Raw genomic sequence first — 26,155 nt, 5'->3', positions numbered from 1 at the left:
ACCACGCGTCTCCCGCTCACGCCGGGCAGGCTCCGCCCCTCGCGCTCGTCGCCAGCGTGAGGCTGCGTTGATTTAAATTTGGAGCCTCGTTACTCTGCGCGGAATGCGAAGCGAGGAGTTGCCATTCGAATTTACTACGCGGCCTCGATGCGATTGGTTGGTTCGCGGACAGCGGTACGACGCGATTGGCCAGCTCCCTACAGGGCCCGTGCCCTGGTTGGCCTAAGACAGCGCGGAAGCAGGGAGTTAAAGAGTCTATGCCCGTCGTGGGAGCTGGCCTGGGCCCCCGGGAGCCCTGGAGTCGCCTATTGGGGGGGCTTCCTTTTTATACACACCACTAGGTACGTTCTTTGTAGTCCCTGGCCTTTCCTCCTATCTTGAATTGGAAAGCTCACTTTTCCTTTCTCCCGACCCACCTGCCCGCTGTCCCCGGGGTGAATGGGAGCAGCGGGAGAATAGGTGCGGAGGGGGGGGGGGCGCCAAGCAGTGATCGCATAGGGTTGGGAGTGACACTGGCGTGACTGTCCACTCTGCTCTTCACCCAAGGAAGCCAGCTGCTTCAGCCTTCCAAGAAGTAGATTCTTTCTCCCTAGTCGTATCCCCCTTTGACTGAAAGTAATGCAGTCTCGCCTTCTACCCTGGGCTTCTTAGCTAAAAGGGTGTTTGAGGGGAGGCAACCAAAGGAGGCGGTTAATTTCCTAGCCCTAATTAGTCATACTTTTTTGAGGGGGACTAATGTGGAAGAAAGACACCCGTGCACAAGCTTCCTCGTCTCGTATTTGCTTGCTACAGATAATTGCTGTTTAGCAACTGTGGTTTAATAGGCAATTGCTGGAATATCCGAAGGGTGTTCAGAGTGTTTAGAGACTTAAAATAATGAATAAAGAAACTAGAGGTAGGAGTCTTTTAGTTAAAAAGAGTTTTGTGTCTGCTGTAACATTTAGTTGCCTCGAAAGCGGACCTGAACTCATTCATGTGCGGTTGACTGCTACTTATGTGCCACTTAACTTCTCTGAGCCTAAATCTTCAGCTATCACTAATACCGTACCTCTCTAGCTTTCAAGGTTATTTCGAGGATCACTTTAGAAAATGTATGTGTGCCTCTTTGTAAACTATTAAAAAAAAAAAAAAAAGACCCAAGAGCGTTAGATTTTTAGTTCTTTTTGCAAAATATGTTTGTTGAATTCATTTCAGTTGTCAAAATGAATGTGGACCTTTGTGGTTTTATTGTTCATACTTATTTCTTTTTAGTTTTCTCTCTATGCTATGGGAGATGTCAAAGAATCAAGAATGCAAATAACACCGGAAACTCCAGGAAGGATCCCAGTTTTGAATCCTTTCGAAAGTCCTGGTGATTATTCTAATCTCCATGAACAAACTCTCTCCAGTCCTTCTGTTTTTAAATCAACGAAATTACCAGTAAGTTATTCTTGACTAGTATATACAAATTATTTTAAAAATAAGCATCTTTCTTTAGAAGTTAAGGGAGAAATTTATCCTGGAGCACATATATCTGTAATGTGCTTTTTTAGTTGTAATGTTCACTATACTCTAGTGATTGGGCTAAAATTAGGTAGTTTTTGTTTTTTTTGTTTTTTTTGTTTTTTTTTAGTTAACATTTCTCTTTTTTTTCTTTCAGTGGATAATATGTTGGCTTCCTGCAACTGGGTGTAACTAGGTACTATGATTGACGATATATTTAGTAATGCTATATTCGAGAAGCTCTGTCATCTAATAATTTTTATTTATGCAGCAAACTTATTTGAATGCTGCTGTGTTAGATAAAGTACTAGGCATAGAGAAGTCAGGGTCATTAGACACAAACTCTCAAGGAACTTGTATTCTAATGTAGGAATCAGCAAACTTTTTCTGTCAAGGACCAGATGGTAAATATTTCAGATTTGCAGGTTATCTTGTTGCTGTTACAACTAGTCACCTCTGCCTTGTATCACAAAAGCAGCCATAGGCAATATATGTAAACAATGAAACATGGCTGTGTTTCAATAATGCTTTCTTTATGGACATTTGAATTTCATGTAATTTTCTAATGTCATGAAATAATAATTTTTTAATTTTTCCAACCATTTTTAGCTTGCAGATTGTATAAAAAGAAACCAACGTCTACTATAAAGGAACAGACATAACTAATCTAGCAACTTCAAAACAGTATATGAACTATTAGTGGTTAAGGTGATTAAGGGTGATATGGAAGGGAAAATGCTCTTTTGGAGATTAGGGAAGACTTTATTGCTTTAGCTTATTTTTACTGTTATTTGCTACAGTGGAGTTGTTTTTGAAGTATGATCTTTTAACCTAATAAATTACCTAGAAAAACTGCAAAGTACGTTGCTGTTAATGCTATACTTCACATCCGCTAAAACTAAAAGCAAGTAGAGTTTTACAGTTATGCAGTTTATATTGAGTCGTAAGTCTGGCCTCATGATTTTTGATTGAACTGTATTAAATTTTAGTTATGTGTTAATCTAGAATAAATAATAGATTAGCTGCAACTTATCCTCAAAGCCAGAACATGTGAGATGTTGAATTTTTAAGCCTGATTTTGTCAAAAATGCATTCAGAATTACAGATTAGGATTTGGGTAAGTTTTTGGTTCCGTTGGATAGTTGAATGCGGAGGAACAGCGGTCATTACCATTCATAATTATTTTAAGGATCAACTATTTTATGAGCTTTTGCAGGCACTTCTGTAGTTGAGACTTCATTTCATTTCAGTTCATACTTCGTGAAAGTAAAGACCTTTGATAACTCTAATAAGAAATTTTTACCTTTACTTGGGTATGTTGTGTCACTGATGAGTATTAATTGTGGAATTTTTATACCTTTATTACTCTACTGATTTTTTTCCATTATTATGCAATTTTAAAAATCACCCAGATGGAGGATTTAGATATTTTAAAGTACGATCTAGTCAGTTGGTTTAGTGTGATTCGATTACCATTTGCCATTTAATTTAGTGGTAAAGCCAAATTTTAAAATACAAGTGTTGAAATGCTTTTGCGTTATAACCATTCACATTATTTTCAAAACTGATATTGGTTAGAATTTTGATGAACTATTTTAGTTTGCTTTTACTCATAGGTTCACTTTCTTTTGTTAAGACTCCAGGGAAATTTAGATGGTCTATTGATCAACTAGCTGTAATAAATCCTGTAGAAATAGACCCAGAAGACATTCATCGTCAAGCTTTATACTTAAGTCATTCTCGGTAAGTTTTCCTTTTTTTGTATCTAAGTATAATAACATATTCTTAAGTGAAGAGAGACAGGAAATTCCAAAGGTTGAATATATTTATAGGTAAAGATATCAGGGAGGAAAAATTCTAATACAGATTTATTGTATCTAAATGAAGAGTGAGTTCAAAGAACTATATCCAGAAAGAAGATTCCCTTGCTAACAGCTCTAAACCTTAGTAGGAATCTTTTTTTTTTTTAAGAGATAACTTTCCTTTGTTACTTATGGGACAGCTGTGTTTTCCAGCCCTTGGTAGAAGGAAGAACATTTTGAAATTTGTACCTCTCTATTGATTGTGGCTTCTCCCATTGAATTTTTGTATTGTTTTATTTTTTGGTGGTGTGGGGTAAAGCAAAATGCTCTTTCATTGCCATCTGTGTTTGGGGAAGCATAAAATCCCAAAACACATTGAATGAAAGGGTATCCATTCGCAACAGAGAGACCTTTTCTAGGCATTATCCAGCTTTGATCTAAGACCCTTAGGGGATCTAAATTGCATTGTATTAAAGTAAATCTAGTAATCAGAGCAGCCTTAACTTTTTGATGCGTTATGTAGGTTTCCAGGCACTAGTTTGCCTCACCCTGGTGTGCTGTGCTGCTTGGTGATGTCTGATGTCATGAACACATGCACTTCTTCAGGGGAACAGACCTAGCTTTTGATTACATATTACTGTCTTCTATAATTATAAATAACAGTGTTTGTTAATAGTTTGGGGGATTCTTGTTGATGTCAGTTTTATAGTCGGATGTTTTAAATATTTGAACCAATTGAATACTGGTGTGACCAGCTTTTAATTTTCAGTCCCAAGGTACATGTGTTGTCAGTCCAAAATAATGGATAATTGTTCCCTTTAACTTTAGAATTCAGTCACACAAAAATGTACACGTTGAGACACTTTTGCAAATATTTGTCTGGATTTTTAACCTCTTCCTTTCTGCTTAGTACCTTGGTGACCATTCACTCACAATTAATGTCTACCCAGAAGTGTTGTAGAAAGGGTATAGGATGGGGAGAGAGCCTAAAAAGATTTTAACTTAAATATAAATAATACCTTTGAAGAGAAGGTGAAAAGAATATCTAAAAGCAAATGAGTGACAAATTACACTGTTTTGTTTTTTTTTGTTTGTTTGTTTCACACAAACTGTGGGCTTTATTATTTGCCTCTTGGTACATTCAACCATGGACAACTGTCATCTTCAGTTAAGAGGTATTTATTGAGCACCTTGAGGAATACTGAAGAAACATAGACTATTATTTCTGATATCCAGAGCCAACGATACAATTAACCAAAGTTGTGGCATAACATTTCCATACTTATTAATAAATGATGTATTCTCTAAGTAGGTTTATGAAAAGAATCTTGGTGTATGTCAGTAGGTAGATTTGTAATACAAAAGAGGGGAAAAGAGTGGGAAAGACCCTAATTTTAATTTAATTTACTAATGTAATTCAGTAAATGATTATGGCTTCTACGATGGATATTGAGTACATTCTCAACAAAACATGCTGATTCATTCTTAGAAACAGTGTCTCTTCCTATCTAATCCGAGTCCCCAATTTCAGTACTTCCTACCCTTTCATACTGCTGCACATAAAAATGATAACTGTGAGGCAGATGGCTATAAACAAATGAGCCTGTGCATATGGAAGGGGAACAATCCTGAAAAGGCCCTCCCCTACTCAGGTCCATTCAGAGTATTCCTGTAACCTCTCTGCATCATGCTGGTGTTCTGTGATATAATGGGCAGGATACTCTGTCCTGTATGACTTCTGGGAACCTTTCATGATCAGGTTCTACAATATTTGCCTAACCTGATTTTTACTACTTCTAGCAATCGCCTGAATATTTCAGGTTCTTAAAGTCCCTCTGATGAAGCAGAAAATGTTTCTGAATGAGGTGATATTAAATCAGAGCTTGCTAAATACTATCTGCTGTTATTATTATGCACTGTCACTTTGACCTGGCTTATGTACATGATAAGATAAAGGGAACTGAGTTATTTGTCCCCAAAATGGCTGAGGTATGTGGATTATCATTTGTAGTCTTGTAGTCTATTTTCTCATCGTTCCCTTACTTGAAAAATTCACTTGATTTTAATTTGTGAGACATACATTCGTACATAAGGTTTGTTAAAGCCACAAATATATACATGAAAAATTTTGAGAGATGATCGTTTAAATTGTTGTACGAAGAAGTGTTTTACAAAGTCATTAACAGAAAGCAAAAAGTCTTCCTTGGGACAGATTGAAGCGGTCCTCCAAGGCTAGCTGCTTAGTCCTTGGCAAGTCTATGCCTTGTGCTTGAGACCCGACATTGTATGTTAAATCTTGTAGCTGATAAATTTGTGTTGCTGTAATTGCATATTGTATCAAAGTGAAGGAAATCATTTGGACAGAATTCTGTATTGTCTTTATTTCATAATATTTTTGCTTCTTTATTCAGAACTGTAAGGATGATAGTTTCTTTTCTTCTATTTCAGAGTAAGAGTTGATTCTAAAATTAAACCTATGATAAGCTTGCTATAATTGAAGAAAGAGAATCTGGACAGTTTTTAGATTTCTGTGGAATGAAATGCTTCTTAATTTATGATGGTTAAAGGACAAAGTTTATTCAAATTACTTTATGTTGTTAATAGTAATTTAAAAATTCTATCAATGTAAGCCCTTTAACAGAAAATACTACTCCATTCAAACTGAATGGGAAAGAGGGAGGTAAGCCTAACAGCACAATGCCAAATACCTAAGTACTGTCATTTACTAAATGTGATAAGATACCAGTTTTTCTTTTAAAATGAGGCTAACATTCGCCAGTTTTCAACAGAAGGAAATTATGTCTTTGAAAGCTTATTATTATTTTAAATGTTCAATCAGCTGAAGTAATGGCATGGTTATGTTTCTTCTTTATCTCTGTATAGAATAGATAAAGATGTGGAAGACAAAAGACAAAAAGCCATTGAAGAGGTAACTTAAAACTGTTACTGATCATAAAGCCAGTTAAGCATCAATTCTGCGTGCATGTCACATCTTTTAGGATGACTTCCTTCAAACCCTTTCCTGTTCCAGATTGCCACCAGCCTGGCCTGTCCCCAGCTGTGTCTGGTGCCCCTCTGTGCTCCCGTAAGAGCCCTCTTGTTCAGCTGTGCCAGCACCTGTCACAGTGCTCTTACGGTACTGTGATGATGGCTTTAGTGCTTCTCTCCCCCAGACTGCGTTCTGTTTTTGGCCAATATTGTACTTCATTTATCTTTTCATTCTCAGGGCCTAGCCAGTTTGTCTTCCTCGTGCCTTCAGCATACTGATGAGCACAAACTTCTGTTTCAACTTGGAGTTTATGTAGAGAAAGTTGAATTTTTCCTGACCTTGAAAATCTAGATTGGCATTGGCAATGGTTTTATCTTTTGTTGTTAATGCTTTGAATTTTTTAAGACATAGAATATATTTCATGAAATAAAATACCTTACTAAAACATAGAATAAAGTATATTACAAGTGTAGGGTTTCTTTAAAATAAAAATAATAAACTAGATTTTTCACTTTTTGCTCCTTTGCTTAATGACCTCCTCTTAGAGTGCAAGCCAGGGTTATCTAACCAGTTATCTCCCAGAAAGTCTTTATGTCAGGGCAACATATGTTTTTCTTTTTTCCCTCGCTAGCCCCCTCTACCCATCTCTATTCCTTAGCTATATCTGGCTCTTCTGCTCCCCAGAAGACTTCAGCTATGGTGTGTGGAAGATCAATGATGCTCTGGCCCCTCCTGCACTTATTTTTCTAGTGTCGGTATCGTCTCCTTGTGTTTCACATACAGTATATTTCTTCCAGAACCGTTGCCATGTGCTTTCCTCCTCCCAGACCTTATCTACTTCTTTATGTAGTAACTTCCGAATTTTCATTCTGATCCAGTCATTTGATTCCACCACAGTTCAATATTCTCAGACTGGTTCCCATTTCCCAACATTTTAGAAAATATGCTTTCCCTTTAGAATCCCCAACTTTAAAGGGAAATTCAGCAGAAAATTTAAGAAAATGAAGTCAGAGTGAAAATTAGGGTCCGTCTATCAGAAACAAGTTAATGTATCACAAATATTTTCAAATGTATAAATTTTTGAAAGAATAAATACATGCAGATAGTCAAACAAAAAATTTAGACTTCAAGAAAAATTATAAAATGAAAATGAAGAGCTTCTTGTTCCCCATCTTACTTCCTAGAAGTAACTATGTGACATTTATACTTTCAGATTAATTTTATGTATATAACAGCAAATGACCTCTAACAAATAGGATCATCATTCTCATATTGTTTTGCATCTTTCTTTTTTGCTTAATAATGCTTCTTAGATTTTTTATTATTAGCACATACTGATTTTTAGTGATAGCATAGTATTCCTTTGTATGAATGTGTCATAACCTAACTCAGCCCCTACTGAGATATTTAGGTTGTGTTTGGTGTTTTTCTATCACAAATAACGGTTCGTTGAACACGCTTGTATATATATCTTTGTGTAATTGCAATATACTTGCTAAGTCAGAGGCTTTGTGTTTTCAGTTTTGGTAGATTTTGCCATGCTGCCCTCCCAAAAGGTTATAGCAGTTTTTACTCCTGGCCATACTTGCTGTTTTCTCATGTCTGCAATTCAGCTTCTTAATTTGTATTATTCTTATCACTTTAAAAAAAATTGTACATACAGTAATCTCTGCCCCCTCCACCTCTTTTTTTTTTTTTTTTTTTTTTTTTACATCTTTCCTCATGTTGAGGAAATTGTTCTTTACCATATGTATAGCAAAATATAAAGAAAATGTTTTGGGGATGCCTGGCTGGTTAAGTCATTACAGCATACAACTCTTCATCTCGGAATTGTGAGTTTGAGCCCCACATTGGATATAGAGATTACTTAAGAAAAGAAAAATCTTAAAAAAAAGAAAGAAAGAAAAAAAAATGTTTTGAATGCTTTCCAAAACAGAGAAAGGGAAGGGAAAAATACTGTATAAGACTTCGTTTTATATCTGGAATGAAAAAAGGAAAGACCTGTATCCAAATGCTCTTACCTTCATTTGAGTATACCGGCCAGCGGTGTGCTGGTAAATGTTTAACAGCTGGCCCTCTGCTTGCGGGAAGAGTTTGATTTGTAGTGATTGCTGCTATGTCTAATGTAAGAACTCGAGCCATGGCCAGTTTCAAGTTACTGCTGTGACTTTACTGAACGGTAAAAGAAGTGCAGGGGTACAGCAGTGTGTGTGGGGGTGCCACCCTACTGATGCAAAAGACACGATGAATCTCAAGAGCATGGATACTGGGAAGTGTAAAATAATTAGCAAATAATGAGTTGGGGCTTTTGTTACCTTTATGTTTTATATATTGTAAGTTTACAAGTTTTTAACATTGGCTTTAACAACTGATGTACAAAATTCCTGAAAATTTAATAATTAGATCTTGAGAGCCAGGATAAGCCCTTTCCAGCACGCCATTCATACTAGCTTACTTGTATACATCTATTTCCATTTATTTCTTCTCTCTTCATCCTCCCTTTTGTCATCTGCACCCCCCCCAAAAAAATTGGTGGAATTAAAAATATTTCTCTATGATTAATGCCCTTAGATTAATTTGCAAGTTTTAAATTTAAGCGATTGAAGATTTCTCTTTATATATACTTTACATTCCTTTTATTTTTACCTTTGGTCATTTGTGCTATTAAGTATTAAAATTTTTAAATGTAACTATAAAGTCTGTATGTAACACATTTGATGATTATTTGAAAATAACATAGGTATTGTTTGTATTTGGGGGGGAAATTATGCCTAATTGTATGACTTTAATTTTTCTAGTTTTTCACAAAAGATGTCATTGTACCCTCTCCTTGGACTGATCATGAAGGGAAACAGCTTTCAGAGTATCATTCCAGTAAATGTGAGTGTACTAAAAATCATGTGAATAAAAATTATAAAAATCATGGACTCCTAAAGCTCAGTGAATGTAAAGCAATACATAATGAAGTGTCAGCTTAACTGCTTTGGTAAGGAGCTTGATACACATTAGATTTCTGGATACCAGACGATTTCACCTTTTAAGAGTCAGGCTTCCAAGTAAGGAATGAACAAGTCATGAGAGTAAAAAGACACAGCGTAGAGAATAGTCAGTGATACAGCAATAGCGCTATATTGTGGCAGATGGTAGCTACGCTTGTGAACAGAGCATAACATACAGAGTTGTATAGAGTTGGCACATCACTATGTTGTATGCGTAAAACTAATGTAACATTGTGTGTCAATGACAAAAAAACTGTTTAGAGGTTACAGTTGAAAATGTGACTAAAATGTACTGAATTCTTACTTTTGGCCGTTGTGTTCTGAGTTTAACTTTTTCTTCATGACCATTGTGAATATTGGCTATGATTGTTATAAAGAATCCACTGATGCAAAAATAGTTGGTATTGAATCAAGAACTGAGTTGTTAGTGATTTCTGCCTAATTTTCAAGGTTAATATTTGAAATGAAATTCTTAAATTGCTTTGCTTTTTGCTAATTTGCTGATTTCTTATAAAGGTAGAGGAAGTATGGACACTTGACCTCTAGGGCAGTATAATATAACTAATTATATGCAAAATTAATAAGGATTGAAGGACAAACCAGTAATCTTTTATTTTTCTGCCTCTGGGAAATGGTTATCTCTTAGGAAATGGTTATCTCTTATTTGCTCTCACTGTCCTTGGAGTTGTGAGCAGGGTACAAGTATTACTTGTATATATAGGCTCATTTCAGTGAAATTGCCCACTCTTCTCTGTAGCATACATTAATTATGCCTCAGTATAAGAAAGACTGTTCCATTCTTTATAAAAAACCCAGTAATAGTTAAAATGGATTGAGCACTTTCCATGTGCCCGACAGTGCTAAGTGCTTTCAGTAATTCCTTACAACAGCTCACCTGAGGGAGGTACTATTACTGGCATCATTTGATGAGAAAACCTAGTTTTAGAAAGGTTAGAGCACTTGTTCGGGATTACAGTGAGGATAAAAGTGGTAGAACCTGGAATCACAGCTAGACATTCTCAGTTGGAGTCTGTATCCTCAGCCACAACAAACTGAAGGTAGCATGTGATAGCAGGTGGAGGCCTGAGCTGGAGACCTCCTGCTACTATAAACCTATACGGGTGATCTTAGTCAAATTATTCAGCCTCTTTAGACCTCAGCTTTTTATTTGTAAAATAAAGGAGGTGAACTAGTTGTCCCTCCCAGCTCTAAAATTTCTACCAAATTTCTATCCAGGGTGACATTTTCATAGACACTAGTTTTTTCCCCCCAACTCCTTTCATGTTGATATTTGAACAGGTGAATCAACCTTCTTACGTGGTCTTTTTACTGGTGGGTCAGAGGTCAAAATGCTTTTGTTTATTCACACTGGCTTATACTGCTAACTTTTACTATTAATACTTGTGCAGCAAGATGCTTCAGTGAATATCCTTGTGTGTTTTTATTTATGGACTTGAGTGAGAATTTCTTTGGAATATATACTTAGGCTGAGAATTCCTAGCTATGGGCTATGTGTTTACCTGTTTTGACTCTGCAGTGGGCCCCTGCTCTCCAGAATTACTGCTGCACAGTCTACATGACCACCAACAGTGCCTAGGACTCCTATATCCCCACATCCCTGCCAGCACTTGGTATTATCCAGCTTTCAAATGTTTGCCTTTCCTTTTTTAAAAAAATTTAATTATATTTTATTTACATTCAATTAACATATAGAGTATTGTTAGTATCAGGTAGAGTTCAGTAATTCATCTGTTCTATGTAACACCCAGTGTTCGTTACATCGCCCAGTTACCCCATCCCCTAACCCCTCTCCCCTCAAGCAATCTTCAGTTTGTTTCTTATGATTAAGAGTCCCTTTTGGATTGTCTCCTTCTCTGATTTTGTCTTTATTTTCCCTCCCTTCCTCTATGCTCCTCTGTTTTGGTTCTTAAATTCCACATATGAGTGAAATCATATGATAATTCTCTTTCTCTTATATCACTTAGCATAATACCCTCTGGTTCCATCCACATTGTTGCAAATGGCAAGATTTCATTTTTTTGATGGCTAATATTCCGTTGTATATATATGTACCACACTTCTTTATCCATTCATCTCTTGATGGACATCTGGGCTCTTACCATAGTTTGGCTATTGTGCATATTGCTGCTATGAACATTGGGGTGCAGGTGCTCCTTCAGATCACTATGTTTGTATCTTTGGGGTAGAAATACCTAGTAGTGCAATTGCTGGGTTATAGGGTAGCTCTATTTTTAACTTATTGAGGAACCTCCATATTGTTTTCCAGAGTGGCTGCCCCAGCTTGCATTCCCACGAGCAGTGTAAGAGGGTTCCCTTTTCTCCGCATCCTCACCAACATCTGTTGTTTCCTGACTTGTTTATTTTAGCCATTCTGACTGGTGTGAGGTGGTATCTCATTGTGGTTTTGATTTGTATTTCCCTGATGCTGAGTGATGTTGAGCATTTTTTCATGTATCTCTTCGCCATTTGTATGTCTTCTTTGGAGAAATGTCTGTTCATGTCTTCTGCCCATTTCTTGACTGGGTTATTTGTTCTTTGGGTGTTGAGTTTGATAAGTTCTTTATAGATTTTGAATACTAGCCCTTTATCTGATAAAAAATGTTTGCCATTCCTAATGGGTTGTTCGATAGTCTAAATGATTGTCAAAATTTCCATTTCTTCGTATACTAATGGTCTTTGAAATTTCTTGTAAAATACCTATTTATAATTTATTGGTCATATTTTTATTGGAGTTGCTGTCTTTTTTTTTCTTCTAAGACACCTTGTGTAACAAAGTTATATTGGTTCTAAACATTTCATATGCCATCTCCCATTCTGTCATATGTATGCTTTTCTTGTCCTTGATGTCTTTGGTTGCAAAGAAATTCTTATTTTGATGTAAACAAATCCATCAGTTTTTTTTCTCATTTGATTGTGTTTTAAGCTTATTTAAGAAGTCCTTCTAGGGGGGCGCCTGGGTGGCACAGCGGTTAAGCGTCTGCCTTCGGCTCAGGGCGTGATCCCGGCGTTATGGGATCGAGCCCTAGATCAGGCTCCTCCGCTATGAGCCTGCTTCTTCCTCTCCCACTCCCCCTGCTTGTGTTCCCTCTCTTGCTGGCTGTCTCTCTCTCTGTCGAATAAATAAATAAAATCTTTAAAAAAAAAAAAAAAGAAATCCTTCTAGGGAGAAACAACTAAGGAAACATTCGCAATAGACTTGAAAAGCGTAATAATGCTGCAGTTGTGTCTTTCTGATCTGAGGAGGTCAGGGAAGGCATGCTGGTAGAAGGTGATTTAAGCTGAGACTTAATTAGCCAGACTTAGCAAATGAGGGAGGAAAGAATAGTATAAGAAATACCTAAATGTGAGAGAGAACCTGGTTTTTTAAGGTACTCAAATAAATAGTGTTTAGGTGGAGGACAACTGTGCTAGAGACAGACAAGGTTTTGAAGGCCTTTCTACGATGCTAAGGTGTTTGGACTCTAGCCTGAAGACCAAGGACATTATGGGGTTTTCTGGAGCAGAGTGCCTTGATTACTTTTGCTTTATAGAAGGTTCACACTGCTTACAGCAAAGAAAGCATTCAAATGTAGAATTTTCTTTCTATTTTTTTTTTCTATTTTTTACTCATTCTGACAATATTTACTAGGAGACTTTGTTTACCCATCCACCCCTACTTACCCATTCACCCATTTATTTATTTATTTATTTATTTATTTATTTAAGTTTATTAGGTTACTAGTCTTTATTCTGTAATGTTCTTTAAGCTTTCTGGAATTTTTGTTTGTTTTTTGTCTCCTTGCCTTTTCCTTCCTTTTATTTTATTTATATTAGTCATTTTTGCTATTGTGTTTGTTTTTTTAAACTTAGTAGTCATTAATTTTCTATTAAAAAAATATTCGTGGACCTACTTTTGATTCCTGTTACGAAAAGAAACTGAACATAGTTTTATCAAATTTTAGGTTTTGTTGAAATGATCTGGCATTTTAACTCAATTTATATAACCCATTTTGCAAAATCAGTAAGCAACAGAGGATCTGTTTGAGGACTTTGAGGTTGACTAACATACATCCTCAGGCTTTTAAGGTTGACCTAATACAGAGTAACCATACTTTCCTTAAAAACTGTTACTTGGTGCCTCTGTTTGCCATGGTAATCCTTCAAGTCTTATCTTTGTGCTCCTTCAAAATTAAAAAAAAAACTAACAGAAACATGTCAATTATTATATATGCAGATATTTATTTTAAAAGTGTTATAAAATAAAAGTTTTCACTTAATTTTTTTTACTCTGAATAAGGTCACCCTTAAAATAAATGGAGACTATAGAATGCAAGATTTGACACTTAAAATGTTTTATAGGTATTAACATAACTAGTGAATCTCCAACTGGAAGAAAACTGACCATCCATTCTGAGAAAAGCAATGGTGAGTATTAATATAATCTAAAATGAAGAATGTTCCGCATTAAGCTACATTTGATTTTAAATTCAGTTTTTGTGATAACACTACTCTGGAATCGAAATTGTTTAATTATGAATGAGCTATAAGAGAGCTAATTTTTCAAAACAATTAGAATAGATATATCCCTCCATGTTTTAGAAATAGCAATAGTGTGAGTGTGGGGGTGTGTGTGTTGTTTCCTTGTTTGAAGCATGTGAGTCGATTTCTGGTTTTGGAAAGCATTTTTCTGAAAATTTTTGAATAATTAGGAAAGCTATCCCCAAATACAGTTGACCCTAGAACAACATGGGGGCTAGGGGTACCAACCCCATGTGCACTCAAAAATCCATATATACCTTTTTACTCCCGCAAAATTTAACTACTAATAGCCTAGTGTTGACTGGAGGCCTTACTAATAGCATAGTCAATTAACACCTATTTTGTGTGTTACATGTACTATGTAGTATATTCTTAACAATAAAGTAAGTTCGAAGAAAACGTTAAGAAAATCCGCAGGAAGAGAAACTACATTCATAGTACTGTACTGTATTTATTGAAAAACATGCACATTTAAGTAAACCCATGCAGTTTAATTCCATGTTGTTCAGGGATCAGCTGAATAGGCTGGCTTCCTTTCTGATTCCAGTGCCAGCCGTACAACCAGAAGTTAACTCATATAGTTAACAGGTTTCTATCAGAGCTGGAAGGTGTGGGAAACTGTTTATAGAAAGGTGGCATGTTTTTAATAGAACGCATAAATGAAATAATTCAATTTGGCTGGAACATCATGGGGAGATGGTTGATTGGGAAGCACATGCTAAATTGCATGTAATATGCTTGCATCGATTTATCCATGTTTGCATTTATTTATCTGCTTGCTTCCAGCTGCTTGTCAGACACTGCTGTCTCTTCCTGTGGATTTTAATTTAGAAAATGTATTAGGTAAGTACTGTATTTGTTTAAACCTTTAATAACTTAGATAGAAGGTTTTGTTTTGATGGCTTTTTGTAAATGGAAATAGGTAGCAATGTCTCTTTCTAAAGAACGAGGGAAATGGTCCTAAAATTTCTTTTTCTTTTACTTGGCCTGATTAGCCTTTTTGTCATAATAAATTTTGCTGTAGACATAAACTATTCATCAGCACATCTTATTGGTTTTACCTTAGACTAATAAAGAAGTACTCGAAAAAGAAGGAATAATTTCAGATTTCAAACATCACATACGCAATTAAACTTTGCCCTCTTTTTTGAATAAAAATTCAAATATATGGTACATGCTGTTTTTTTTTTTTTAAACCATGTAACTGAAGCATAATTGCTCTTCAAAATGACTACCTTTGCCTTTAATTCTGTTAATATTAAATATAGGTGACTATTTTAGAGCTGATGAATTTTCAGATCAGTCTCCTGGAAACCTCAGTTCTTCATCCCTCAGAAGAAAGCTGTTTTTAGATGGCAATGGAAGTATTTCTGACTCCTTACCTCCAGCTTCTCCCAGAAGTCCTTGCAGTGGTGCTCAAGCCTCACTTGAGGTTTTTTATTCGATAGATTTATCTCCTGTACGGTGTAGGAGCCCTGTGCAGACACCAAGTTCGGTAAGAAGCGTACTAAAAGCGTGCTATAGTTTGCTGTAGACGGACCTCGATGCACATTTTGTACTCAAGGAATGGTCGCCTTTGGGTTTTATATTTCGTGAGGATTAGACGAGCTCACATTTTGTCACTAGTCAGGAATGTTTTGGTTAGATTCCATTTTTGTATTTAGAGGTATACAGCATGACAGATTAATCATGAGTCTCAAGGAATTTCGGTGTAAGTTGTTTACCGAACTGTGTAAGGTTTTCAGTATACCACAACTGGATTGACATTAATGGAGTAATTTAAAGTTGTTCGTAAACAACTGCGCATAAGAAATTGACCGGTTTGCTTAAACACTACATTTAAATTTTATCTTGACTAACATACTCTATTTCAGAATTTTTCTAACAGTCTTCTTAATTGTTCTTGTTACAAGATGCCTTGCCTTTTGGTGAATGACCAAAGTTTATATGACCTACTGTGTAAACGTGTTTTGAAGATGGAAATAAATAGCATATGGTATAACAAATTGAGAAAGAGAGCTGTATAATTTTATTTGTTTTTATCACAGGGGCAGTTTTCTTCCAGCCCTATTCAGGGCAGTGCAAAAAAGTACAGCTTGGGAAGTATAACCAGCCCTTCACCTCTTTCTTCACCCACTTTCTCACCAATTGCATTTCAAATAGGAAAGACTCCACTCTCGGGTATGTCTCATAAGAAAATACCTAATTTCAATTTTTGTATTTACCAACACTTGTTATTAAAGAGGTTCTTTTTTAGCTTGTTCTGACTATAGAGCTCTAAATGACCACTAATCTCAAATTTAAAAACTGGCTTTTTTACAAAAGGAAAAATTGACCTTCAAAACCTGGATTCTCGACAAAGTTCTATGCTAGTATTAAACACCGGTCATCTGATTCGCGTTATCTGTATCAAGCATTCTTATAAAGGGAATCAAAGAAAGATGGCAATTTTAGACCTAGGTTGGTTTCTGTGTGCCTTCTGACCTGTAGGTTCAAACTTTGGTAATCAGATGTTCATATTTTGTAAAGATGTTTGTTTGAGGGGCGCCTGGGTAGCGCAGTCGTTAGGCGTCTGCCTTCGGCTCAGGGCGTGATCCCAGCGTTCTGGGATCGAGTCCCACATCGGGCTCCTCCGCTGGGAGCCTGCTTCTTCCTCTTCCACTCCCCCTGCTTGTGTTCCCTCTCTCGCTGGCTGTCTCTCTCTGTCAAATAAATAAATAAAAAATCTTTAAAAAAAAAAAAAGAGATGTTTGTTTGAGTAAGACCTTTAAGGTAAATATAGTGTGTGGGAATTTACATATTTATTTTACTTTGCAATATGTTAGTTTCTCTGAAAAAAATTATAACTCCTTTTGAAAAAACTATAATAAAAAGGTATTCATAATAAATAAAACTGGAAACCTGAAAACTACTTTAGTTAGTGTTTATGTATGTATATGTACTTTTGTATAAATACGTATGTACTTTTGTATGAAGATAGACACACACCGTAGTTCTGTGGTCTGCTTTTTTCACAAACTGTTGTATCACAAATATTTTCATAGGTTATTCAAATCGTTTATTATCGTATGAAACAATGATTTTGAATCATTGATCATGGATGTATCGTTTGGTTTCAACCATTGGTGAACGTTTAAATTGTTTCTAATGTTTTTATCAAAATAATTATTTTTGTGTATACATTGTATTGTACATATTTTAGGTTAAATTCTCAGAAGTGGAATTATTTGGTCAAAGGAGGGTGAATGTTTTTAAGGATCTTTATGAATTTTGTCAAATTTTCTTTTATAAAAGGTTGTACCAATTGAAATTTTCATCAATAGTATGTAAGAAAGTCAGTTTCTCCCATTTAGAAACACTGGTATTACCATTCTTTGTGATGTTTCTCAGTTTGTTATATTACAAAAATGTCTCTTACTGCTTTAATTTTTGTCTCTTTGATTATAAGGGTGCTGAACGTTTTCTCAGTATTTGTTGGCCCATTATTTTGGGGTGGGATTCTTAGTTCGTACTTCACGGTTTTTGTTAAACAAATGCTTCTTTATTGCGTTAACTTCCGTATTTTGTATTTGTGTGGCTGACCACTTTATGTGTTTATTTGCTGTTGGGAGGATTGTTTATGGGCTCTTGACCATTTTTTTAAACTTCTGTTTTTCTTAAGCCAATGAAGTTATAAAAAGCATTATATTTTTAAGCACTTTTATCATTTTGATTATCATTGTTAAGCTCTTTGTTATTACAAATATTATTTTACATTTTTTTGCTTGCCTTGTAACATTGCTTATAGTATTTTGCAAGGTTTTTCCCTGCTTCGTTTACCAGGTATAGCTATTAACTTGTAGCTCTCAGCTGATTTGTCCAGTTATCTTCTTCATATATGAACACTATTACTATAGGACCAATATGTCTATGAAGAAATGATTCTCAGGGAGTTAATTATTTTGTCTAATTAAAAGGAAGTACCAGAGGTATTCTTCTTGAAGAGTCCCATCCTACTTACTGAGACACATTCATTTGTGCTGTTGTTTTTAACACCAAAATTTCACTTCAGTAAACAGTACAATGTTCTAGATATCCAATTTTTCCGTCATTAAAACATTTAGTAATGTCTTTTCCATTTGCATGCTTTTATGATGTAATTTTTCCCTTCCAATCTTTTAGAACAAAGGAAGTTTACTTTGCATTCTCCTGATAATTCGTCTGGAACAACAAATTCTAATGGAATTACTAATCCATGTATCAGAAGTCCTTATATAGATGGCTGCTCACCAATTAAGAATTGGTCTCCTATGAGACTGGAGATGTGTACAGGCGGTACTCAGTATCGGACCTCCCTGATTCGGATACCTTTCGCTCTGGAGGCTCACAGTGAAGATGAAGATCAGGTGAATCTTCCTTCCACAGATGCCTCGTCACCAGCCATGGACACGGGCGGAGTACACCTGCGGCAGGGGAATAGTGACACTTCAGCACATGGCACGCATTTAGTAGTGACTGCCATGTCTATTACACAGAATCGGTCCAGTACTTCTGAGAAAGAATTAGCACTGTTGCAGGATGTTGAAAGTGAGAAGGAGAACAACACTGTGGATATGGTTGACCCTGTAGAAATAGCAGACGAGAACACTTGGATTAAGGAGCCGGTTGATAATGGGAGTTTGCCCATGGCTGATTTTGTGAGTGGGATTGCCTTCAGTATTGAAAACTCTCACATATGCATGTCACCTCTTGCAGAAAGCAGTGTCATTCCTTGTGAAAGCAGTAACATTCAGGTAAGATATTTGAATATTCTACAGTCCTTTAATTTCTCCCTTATTCTGTCTTTTTCTGAGATTATACTAAAAAAAAATGGGTTAAATGTGAGGACTGTAGTATTCTATAACTTTATATATATACTTATATATAGGTATATATAATATTTTTTTAAAATATCAATACATGGTGATACTAAGAGGGTTAGTTTCTTTTAATTGGGACTGTTGGTGCATATTTAATATTCACATTCACTGGTACTTATTTGCAGTAGGGAAAGATGAGAGCAGAAAAGAAATCAAGCTGCTGTGTTTTTATAGAGTGCTAGGGTCAGGCAACTTCTCAGGATTCCTCTCTCTCTCATGTGGACCTAGCACCAGAGAAATTCAGTTCCTGGTATATAGTCTTTGTCTTCTAAAATTTTAGTAGTTTTTGTTTTTCCTTTATATGATTTGGGGAGAAAAAAACATAGAGTTTAGAGCAGTTTTACGTGTATGCTTTTCGTAAGCTTTTTAAAAATGAAAAACATTTTTCATGTAATCACCCATGTAGTATCTGACACTAGGAAAACATGATTCATTGGACAAACTTCAGAACCAGCACTTAGCTTTCAGAAGGATATTTGTTCCATTAATTGCCATAGTCTTTGAGCTGAGAATTTTGAAAGAACTTGAAAATAGTCAGAAAGGCAATTCTTACCTGCCATTTTATAGTAACAACACCCAGTGCTTACGTAGCTCTTACCATTTTCCAGGCATTATTCTGAGTGCTTTACATGTGTTAATTTATTGAATCTTCACAGGGCTGTTGTGAAATAGGTAGACTATTATTCCACATTTCACAGATGAGGAAACTGAGGGTCAGAGAGGTTAAGTAAATTACCTCCATTGGTAGCAAGTTGTGGTGCCAAGATTTGAATCCTGGCAGTAGGGCTCGAATCCGAGTTTGTACTGACTCATGGTAATAGCTAACACGTACACATTGTTTCGATGCGCCAGGTGCTTTTCGAACCACTTGATATGTAGTCATTCATTTAGTTCTCCCACCACCCCATAATGTTTTAGTGCTGTCCGTTTTGGCATGCTAAAATTAGAACTCACGGAGGGATTCTAAATGACCCCAAATTAAATATAATCATCTGCTTATGTTTTTATGTCTGTATTGGCTCTCCTGACTTCTAGGATCATTGCTCAGAAAAAGTACACTAGAAATCACTTTTATATGTGTTAGCTTCTAAATTTGGTTCCTAAGTGAAAAAGCACTTAGAGTCAAACTTAGCCTTCAAGGTATTGTTAACTTCTTTTCTTCTCCCGTTTCCTTTTTTTTTTTTTTTCAGAGCATTTATAGAAGAATCAAAATGCTTTCATTGAAATACACTTCTATCTATCTATCTAATTCAGCTACCCATTGGAAGCCTATATCACTCTAAATTGTCATCCACTCTATGCTTGAGTGCCTGCAGGGGTATTCTAATCCATTTTGGGGCTTCTCTTATCATTACAAGCCTCTTTCTTATATTGAGCTAAAATATGGTTCTGTCTGTGATATCTACCAGTCAGTTTCAGTTTGACCCTTTGAGCCATATCATAGTAATATTTACCTTTGGCAGAGCATTTTATAGTTTAAAAACTTCAGACATTGTTATTTTCCTACCACGAGGGCAGCTTCTTTTTTTTTTTTTTTTTTTTAAAGATTTTATTTATTTATTCGACAGAGATAGAGACAGCCAGCGAGAGAGGGAACACAAGCAGGGGGAGTGGGAGAGGAAGAAGCAGGCTCACAGCGGAGGAGCCTGATGTGGGGCTCGATCCCATAACGCCGGGATCACGCCCTGAGCCGAAGGCAGACGCTTAACCGCTGTGCCACCCAGGCGCCCCACGAGGGCAGCTTCTAACCACTTGAAGACAGCCATATTTTGCCAGGGCCTTTTGACTTACTTTATTGTGGACTGGTTGGCTTCCATGTGTGGTTCAAGCTGTCGTCCCAGAATATCCCTTCATCAGACGGGGAATTCTGTCTCCTGTTTTCTGCATTCCATTCTTCTCTTTCCTGGTTTACAACTCTTACTTTACTGGAACACATTTTCTGGTAGCTTTGTGAAGAGGAGTACATTCTTCAGATACTGCATGTCTGGTCATGTATTCTTTATTCTCTCACATGAGAGTTTGGAAATAATTGTCCTTCAGACTTTGGAGGCATTGTTTCATTGATTCTACTTCATTATTGCTGGTGAGAGATCTGAAACCATTTTAATGCTTAATCTTTTGTATATGATCTCTTTTTACCCACCCCTGGACGTGTATAGGATCTTCTCTTCGTCTACGGCGTTCGGAAATTTCAGTGATCCTTTGGTGTGGGTATGTTTTCATCCATAGTACTGGGCACTCAGCAGAGCCTCATGATCTGTAAACTCATGCCCTTCACTTCTTGGATCTTTTTTTGAATAATATTTTAGATTTCTCCTCTCTCGCTTTCACTTTTCTTTCTGGAATTTCCTTTTAATTCTCCAATTTTTAAAAATCTTTCCACTGTATTTTTTACTCTTGTTTTTGTTGCGTTAACTTCTAAGGTTTTTTGGGGGGGGTTGTTTTTGCTTTTGGTATTAATTTAAAAATCTTGTAGCGTGGCTGGCAGAGCATCCAATGGTCTGACCTTTGCCTTACTCGTCAGCTTCATTTTGTCTCCCTCCATTTCCTTTGTTTCAGTCACATTAGCTTTCCAGAGTGTTAAATAACCATCTTCCTTCTCGTCAAAAGAGCCTTTCCACACGCTGCTTAGAATTCCTTTCTCTCCCACTTTACCTAGTTAACTCCTATTCGTTTTTTAGTTCACAGCTTAATGATCACATCCTCAAAGGAGCCCTCCCTGATCACAGTAGCCAAGCCAGATCTCGTTATATGCTTTCATAATTCCATGTACACTTTGCATTCTTTCCAATCAGAACATGTATAGAGCAATCATGTATGTTTTTGTTTATCCCAGAGCTTACGTGAAATAGCTACTTGTTAAATATTTGTGGAATGAAAACAGAATGAATGTATAGGTAAGTTCAACCAGAAGGACTGTATAAAGTGAGAACGGTGAGCCAGTCAGTGTTTGGAACCCTGAGGAAAAGCCGAGGGTTTGGTAAAGGAAGCAGAGCCCCCAAAGGCGACTGAGAAGGACCAGCCAGAGGGGAGAGAGGGACACCAGGAAAGCATAGTATCATGGAACATCTTCAGGAAAGACTGGTTAGTGCTCCGAAAGTAAGGGCTGTAGGGCTTGAAAAGTGGCTGTTGAGTTAAGAACGGAAGTAGTTTGATGACGGAACAGCCTCAAGGTGGGGTGGTGAAAGTGAATGGAAGGAGGGTAAAGGAGATGAAGTAGTGAAAAATTATGTGTAGATAACTCTTTGAAGAACTTGGTTGTAAAGGGGAGGGTTATCATAGCTAGAGAAGACCGTTGAAGTCCAAGATCTTTTGGTAGTTTCTTTTTTAACTTTGTTTTTACTTTAGATGGGAGAGACTAGCATATTTAAGTTGAGAGGGAGAAGAGTACAAAGAACAAAGAAAACTAGATATTGGACAGGATAATTATTAATAATAGGTATCAATTATGTATCCTTTTTAAGTACCAGAGACCAGGCCAAGTATTTTACTGTTAGAATCCAGTCCTCACGATGCCTTACAGCAGATGCAATAAATATAATCTGTAAAATAGTGATGAATTTTATACGTGAAGGAACTGAGGTGTGCGAGATGGGATAGAATCTAGAGCTCTGTCTGGTAGGATTAGCACAAGGGACGGGAGGGGGTTGCTGGGATGGACGCGGTGCATATATTTGTGGCTGGGGGCTAGCATGGCTTTCAGGAGCTTGGGCTTGGGAAAGTGGCAGATTTCAGTTCATTTCCTAGCTCAGTTAGTTTTATCAGTTTCAGGATGTGAGAGCTTCTTTGAGTTTGTTCCCTCTTATTTAAAATGGGGCTAATAAGAGGATTGTTAGCTAATAGTTTGATTATTGTGAGTTGAGTTCATGTGAGTATACTTACAGTGCCTAAACACTCCCTTAGGTAATGGGCGACAGAGACTTCTGTGACAAGTAGCAAGCAAGAGGGACAGAGGAAGAGGAAGATGAGGGTGGTGAGGGAAGGACGAAAGTGCTGAGGCCTGATTGCCGGGAATGCACCGTAAGCCACAGTGCTTGTCAGTTGTGAACCTGAACCTGGAATGTTTTTGAAAGACCACATCGATTTATGTGGGAGAAAAATACAGTAACAGTGTGTAGAATGGTTGGCAGTAGAAACACCATTTATAGGCAGCCTAGTCCAACCGGAAGATCTACATTGCATTCAGAACTGAATTTGAATTAGAGTTCTGTCGTTTACAGGCTGTGGATCTTAAGGCAAGGACCCCTTCACAGTGAGCAGAGCATGACTTTTTAATCTTTTTTAGCACCTCATCCTTCTCAGCTGTAAAATGTTCTAATGCCTATTTTGACACCTGTGGGAGTTACGAGATGATGTGTATTGTCTGGTTGGTTTGTGGTAGGCATCACCGTTAGTGGTCTAGACGAGGGCCAGTGCGGCCAGCTGCCGTCTAATGGGGCCATCCATTGATTCTTCTCTTCCTAAGGAGAAGAACCTTCTCCTCCTGTGCCTGTCGTACGCCCTACTATATTAACTTTTCCCTTGATATATTCAGTTACGCATTAGTATTGAGTTGTGTAAACCAGTTGTTTGGCAGTGGTAATAAAAGGAAAAGTAATTGGCAGATTCTCTGGGAGCAATCTGATAATTACATTTTTGATCAAATAGCTGTCGAATGGTAACAGAGCCAGGTGTTTCCCCCTGGAACATAACGGAAGATTCTTTTTTTACATGTCACAAGGGTTTCGTTCAAATAGAACATGATTCCCAGTAGTGAACCCCTATGCATTCTTCCCTGAAAACTGGAAACATTTTTCTTAAGATGATGGTAGAATGCACTTTCTAGCCTATTCTAATGTTCGTGATGGAGACAGAAGTACACAGTCTTTTTCCTTCCCTCTGATCCTAATTTGCAGGAGTTTAAGTGCAGGGTAAATCCCTCCCAGGGCTTGGCGTTATTTGGTGCTCAACACTGTGCAGGTAGATGCAATGTGTGTGGTGGACAGAGGCGTGGGAGCCTCGGCTCTTCATCATCTCATTCTGTTGGACACTGTGAAAGTCCACCTTTCTGAACCTCAGCTTCCTCATCTGTGAAGTCTGTAGGATTGTTGTAAGGACCGAGTAAGGATGGTATTACGTAGAGTGCCAATACTGGCCCTGGCACTTTTTTAGGCACTCAGTATTTATCATATATATACCAAAACTGAAGTTTGCCAGAATCCCTTTTTCACTTGGGGCCGCAACAGTACGTCCTAGAATGCTACAATTAATTAAAATGAAAAGTTGAACTAACATCTAGAGCCATTATATATGTGGTATTATGATGAAACTAAGGTTTGTATTTCAACAGTGGGTGTGAGTATAATATAACCGACCTTTAAAAAATGTGAATTATCTTGAATACTCTTAAAAATAGCATGCCTTTTAGGTAAGTCCTATTTAAAGATAAAACCAAGCTATTCAGAGACAAGCTTGGTAAAGCTTGAATTGGAAGGTGAAGTTGATTGTAACCCTCACTTTTACCTACTGGGTGTGATCACGGAGTAACAGGAAAGCAAGTTCATAGTGGCTTGTTCACAGATTCTCAAGGAAACCCCAAGATGTATTTTATCAAAAGGAATGGTGTAGTACAGTGACTGCTTTGAAGAACAAGCAGTTCTATATAGAACTACCTTTTATATTTCTATATTTTAAATTTCATTATGATCAATATTAAATGGTAGTATATAGTGATTCACTTAAATATTGCATATTTATTTATAATTATATAAGTTGTAAATTTTATATGAATATATGATTTTAGAAGTACATTTTATGTAAATATTTTTAATTTTACTTAAACATAAAAGTTCCTCAAATTTTGTGGATAAGTGAATAAATCTGCAATGTTATCCTTGGTGTTTTTTCCCTTTTTCCTGTCAGATGGATAGTGGCTATAACACCCAGAATTGTGGAAGCAATATTATGGATACGGTTGGAACAGATAGTGATGCACAAACTTTGGAAGTTGAGAATAAATCCCAAGTTTTTAACACAAAGGTATGGGAAAAACAGAAAGCTTGATATGGTTAATGTTATAAATATTTATTAAATCTGACTTTTTTGAGGGCCACCTGCCTGGCTCAGTGGCGCAGGTGACTGGATCTCAGGGTTGAGTTCGAGCCCCATCTTGGGTGTAAAGATTACTTAAAAATAAAATCTTTAAAATGAAAATAAATGGTGTTTTCCAGTATTTTTTCCACCCATTTTACTTAAAATTTTGTTTATTTTCATCTGTTTATGCCTCATCCTATTTTCAGTTTATTTAACAGCAGGTTTTCAAATCAAAACACTTCATTTTCCCAAATAACTCTTTGGCTATGGGAGAGGTTAAGAGGTTGGAGAGGGAGAGCTAGTCCTACTGTGGAATAGGAAGCTGAACTCCTTTCCTTAAAACTAAAGGGGACTAGGAATAATGGGTGCCAAGACAAGTGTTTTTACCTCTAACATTGTTTCAAAGTTAAATATAAAGAACAATTTTGATTATTAGGAAAATGATACAACTGAGAGACCACACATCAAAATAAGAACTCAAAGGTAAGGGCTCTTTTCTTAAAATCCAAAAGCCTTTCAAGACTATGAATAACATACCTTACCTACTAAGTATTTGTACAAAGGGTATACTTTTGACTAGGACATCTACTGTACCTCCCAGGTAGGATGGTTATAACTATGTATGCATATTTGAGGAAAACCCATCATAATTTTAGGCTCTGATCAGGAGAATCTTTGATTTTTATGTGCCAATTTATGCATAAACACAATAAACACCAAGTGTGCAACTGAACATAACTCTCTCCAAGTGAATATTAGGATATAATATGGAGGTCACCTTAATTTCCCTCTCCTCCATTTTGTTGAGGTGGGGACTGTAGTTGTTCATTTAAAAGCAGGCAAGCATTAGGGTACAGGAAGAGGACTTTTTGATGCCGAATATTGATTTATAGAAAACCCTCTCTTCACTGTGCCTTTAGAATTCATAAGAAAATCTGCAGTCAGATTTTTAAAACATGGTAGTTGCATCCTTGAATGGTCCTATTCAAGCAGCAAATAAGATATTTTCTTTTTTTTCCCCCCACAGGAAGACCGTGTAACACAGAGGTGTTGAAAGAAAACAGAATCTTCCTCAAGGCAGCAGTCCGTAGAATACCTCTCAAGAACCAAAGACCATCACTCAGTGGCTCCTCACATAATTTTTATGCAGAGGATCGATAATGTGATCGTGATTGAGAAAAAGTTGCTTCAACTAACATGCTTATAAGCCTTCCCCCCTCCTTAATGTGAAAAATCAAAGGCTTAATTTAGTGACATGAGAACAACAGAAAAGCTCCTGGAACTTTCAATTCATTGAAGTACAACTGTATTTTTTATTAATAAATATTTTTGTACTTACCTTGATGTGTTTAACAATAAAAAATTTGAGAACAA

General features: G+C 36.6%; 1 protein-coding gene across 2 annotated transcripts; it reads left to right on the top strand.

Moving 5' to 3' along the window:
• The first annotated feature begins 70 nt into the window (after positions 1-70).
• On the top strand, positions 71-26,155 carry BORA (BORA aurora kinase A activator). 2 transcript variants are annotated; one of them, XM_026493395.4, is made up of 12 exons: positions 71-341; positions 1,252-1,419; positions 3,119-3,225; positions 6,168-6,213; positions 9,072-9,153; positions 13,632-13,697; positions 14,598-14,654; positions 15,260-15,306; positions 15,860-15,992; positions 17,973-18,583; positions 24,611-24,727; positions 25,809-26,155. In XM_026493395.4, exons 2-12 carry the CDS (start codon positions 1,267-1,269, stop codon positions 25,833-25,835), a joined length of 1,446 nt encoding a protein of 481 aa, XP_026349180.2. In that variant the 5' UTR covers positions 71-341; positions 1,252-1,266; the 3' UTR covers positions 25,836-26,155. The 2 variants fall into 2 exon arrangements, with proteins under 2 accessions (XP_026349180.2, XP_026349179.2); XM_026493394.4 differs by having other exon boundaries at positions 15,080-15,306.

The sequence above is a fragment of the Ursus arctos genome, unplaced genomic scaffold (assembly GCF_023065955.2).
Source record: "Ursus arctos isolate Adak ecotype North America unplaced genomic scaffold, UrsArc2.0 scaffold_10, whole genome shotgun sequence".
NCBI classification, from domain to species: Eukaryota; Metazoa; Chordata; class Mammalia; order Carnivora; family Ursidae; genus Ursus; species Ursus arctos.
The sequence above is the reverse complement of the archived record's forward strand: the minus strand, read 5'-3'. Positions and strand labels throughout refer to the sequence as shown.

What these genes read in the sequence shown, in the direction of transcription:
- BORA (XM_026493394.4), top strand. Translation starts at nt 1,267, where the DNA reads ATGGGAGATGTCAAAGAATCAAGAATGCAAATAACACCGGAAACTCCA. An exon ending in TTAAATCAACGAAATTACCA is followed by an intron (nt 1,420 to 3,118) that starts GTAAGTTATTCT and finishes TCTTTTGTTAAG; the next exon opens with ACTCCAGGGAAATTTAGATG. An exon ending in AGAGTATCATTCCAGTAAAT is followed by an intron (nt 9,154 to 13,631) that starts GTGAGTGTACTA and finishes AATGTTTTATAG; the next exon opens with GTATTAACATAACTAGTGAA.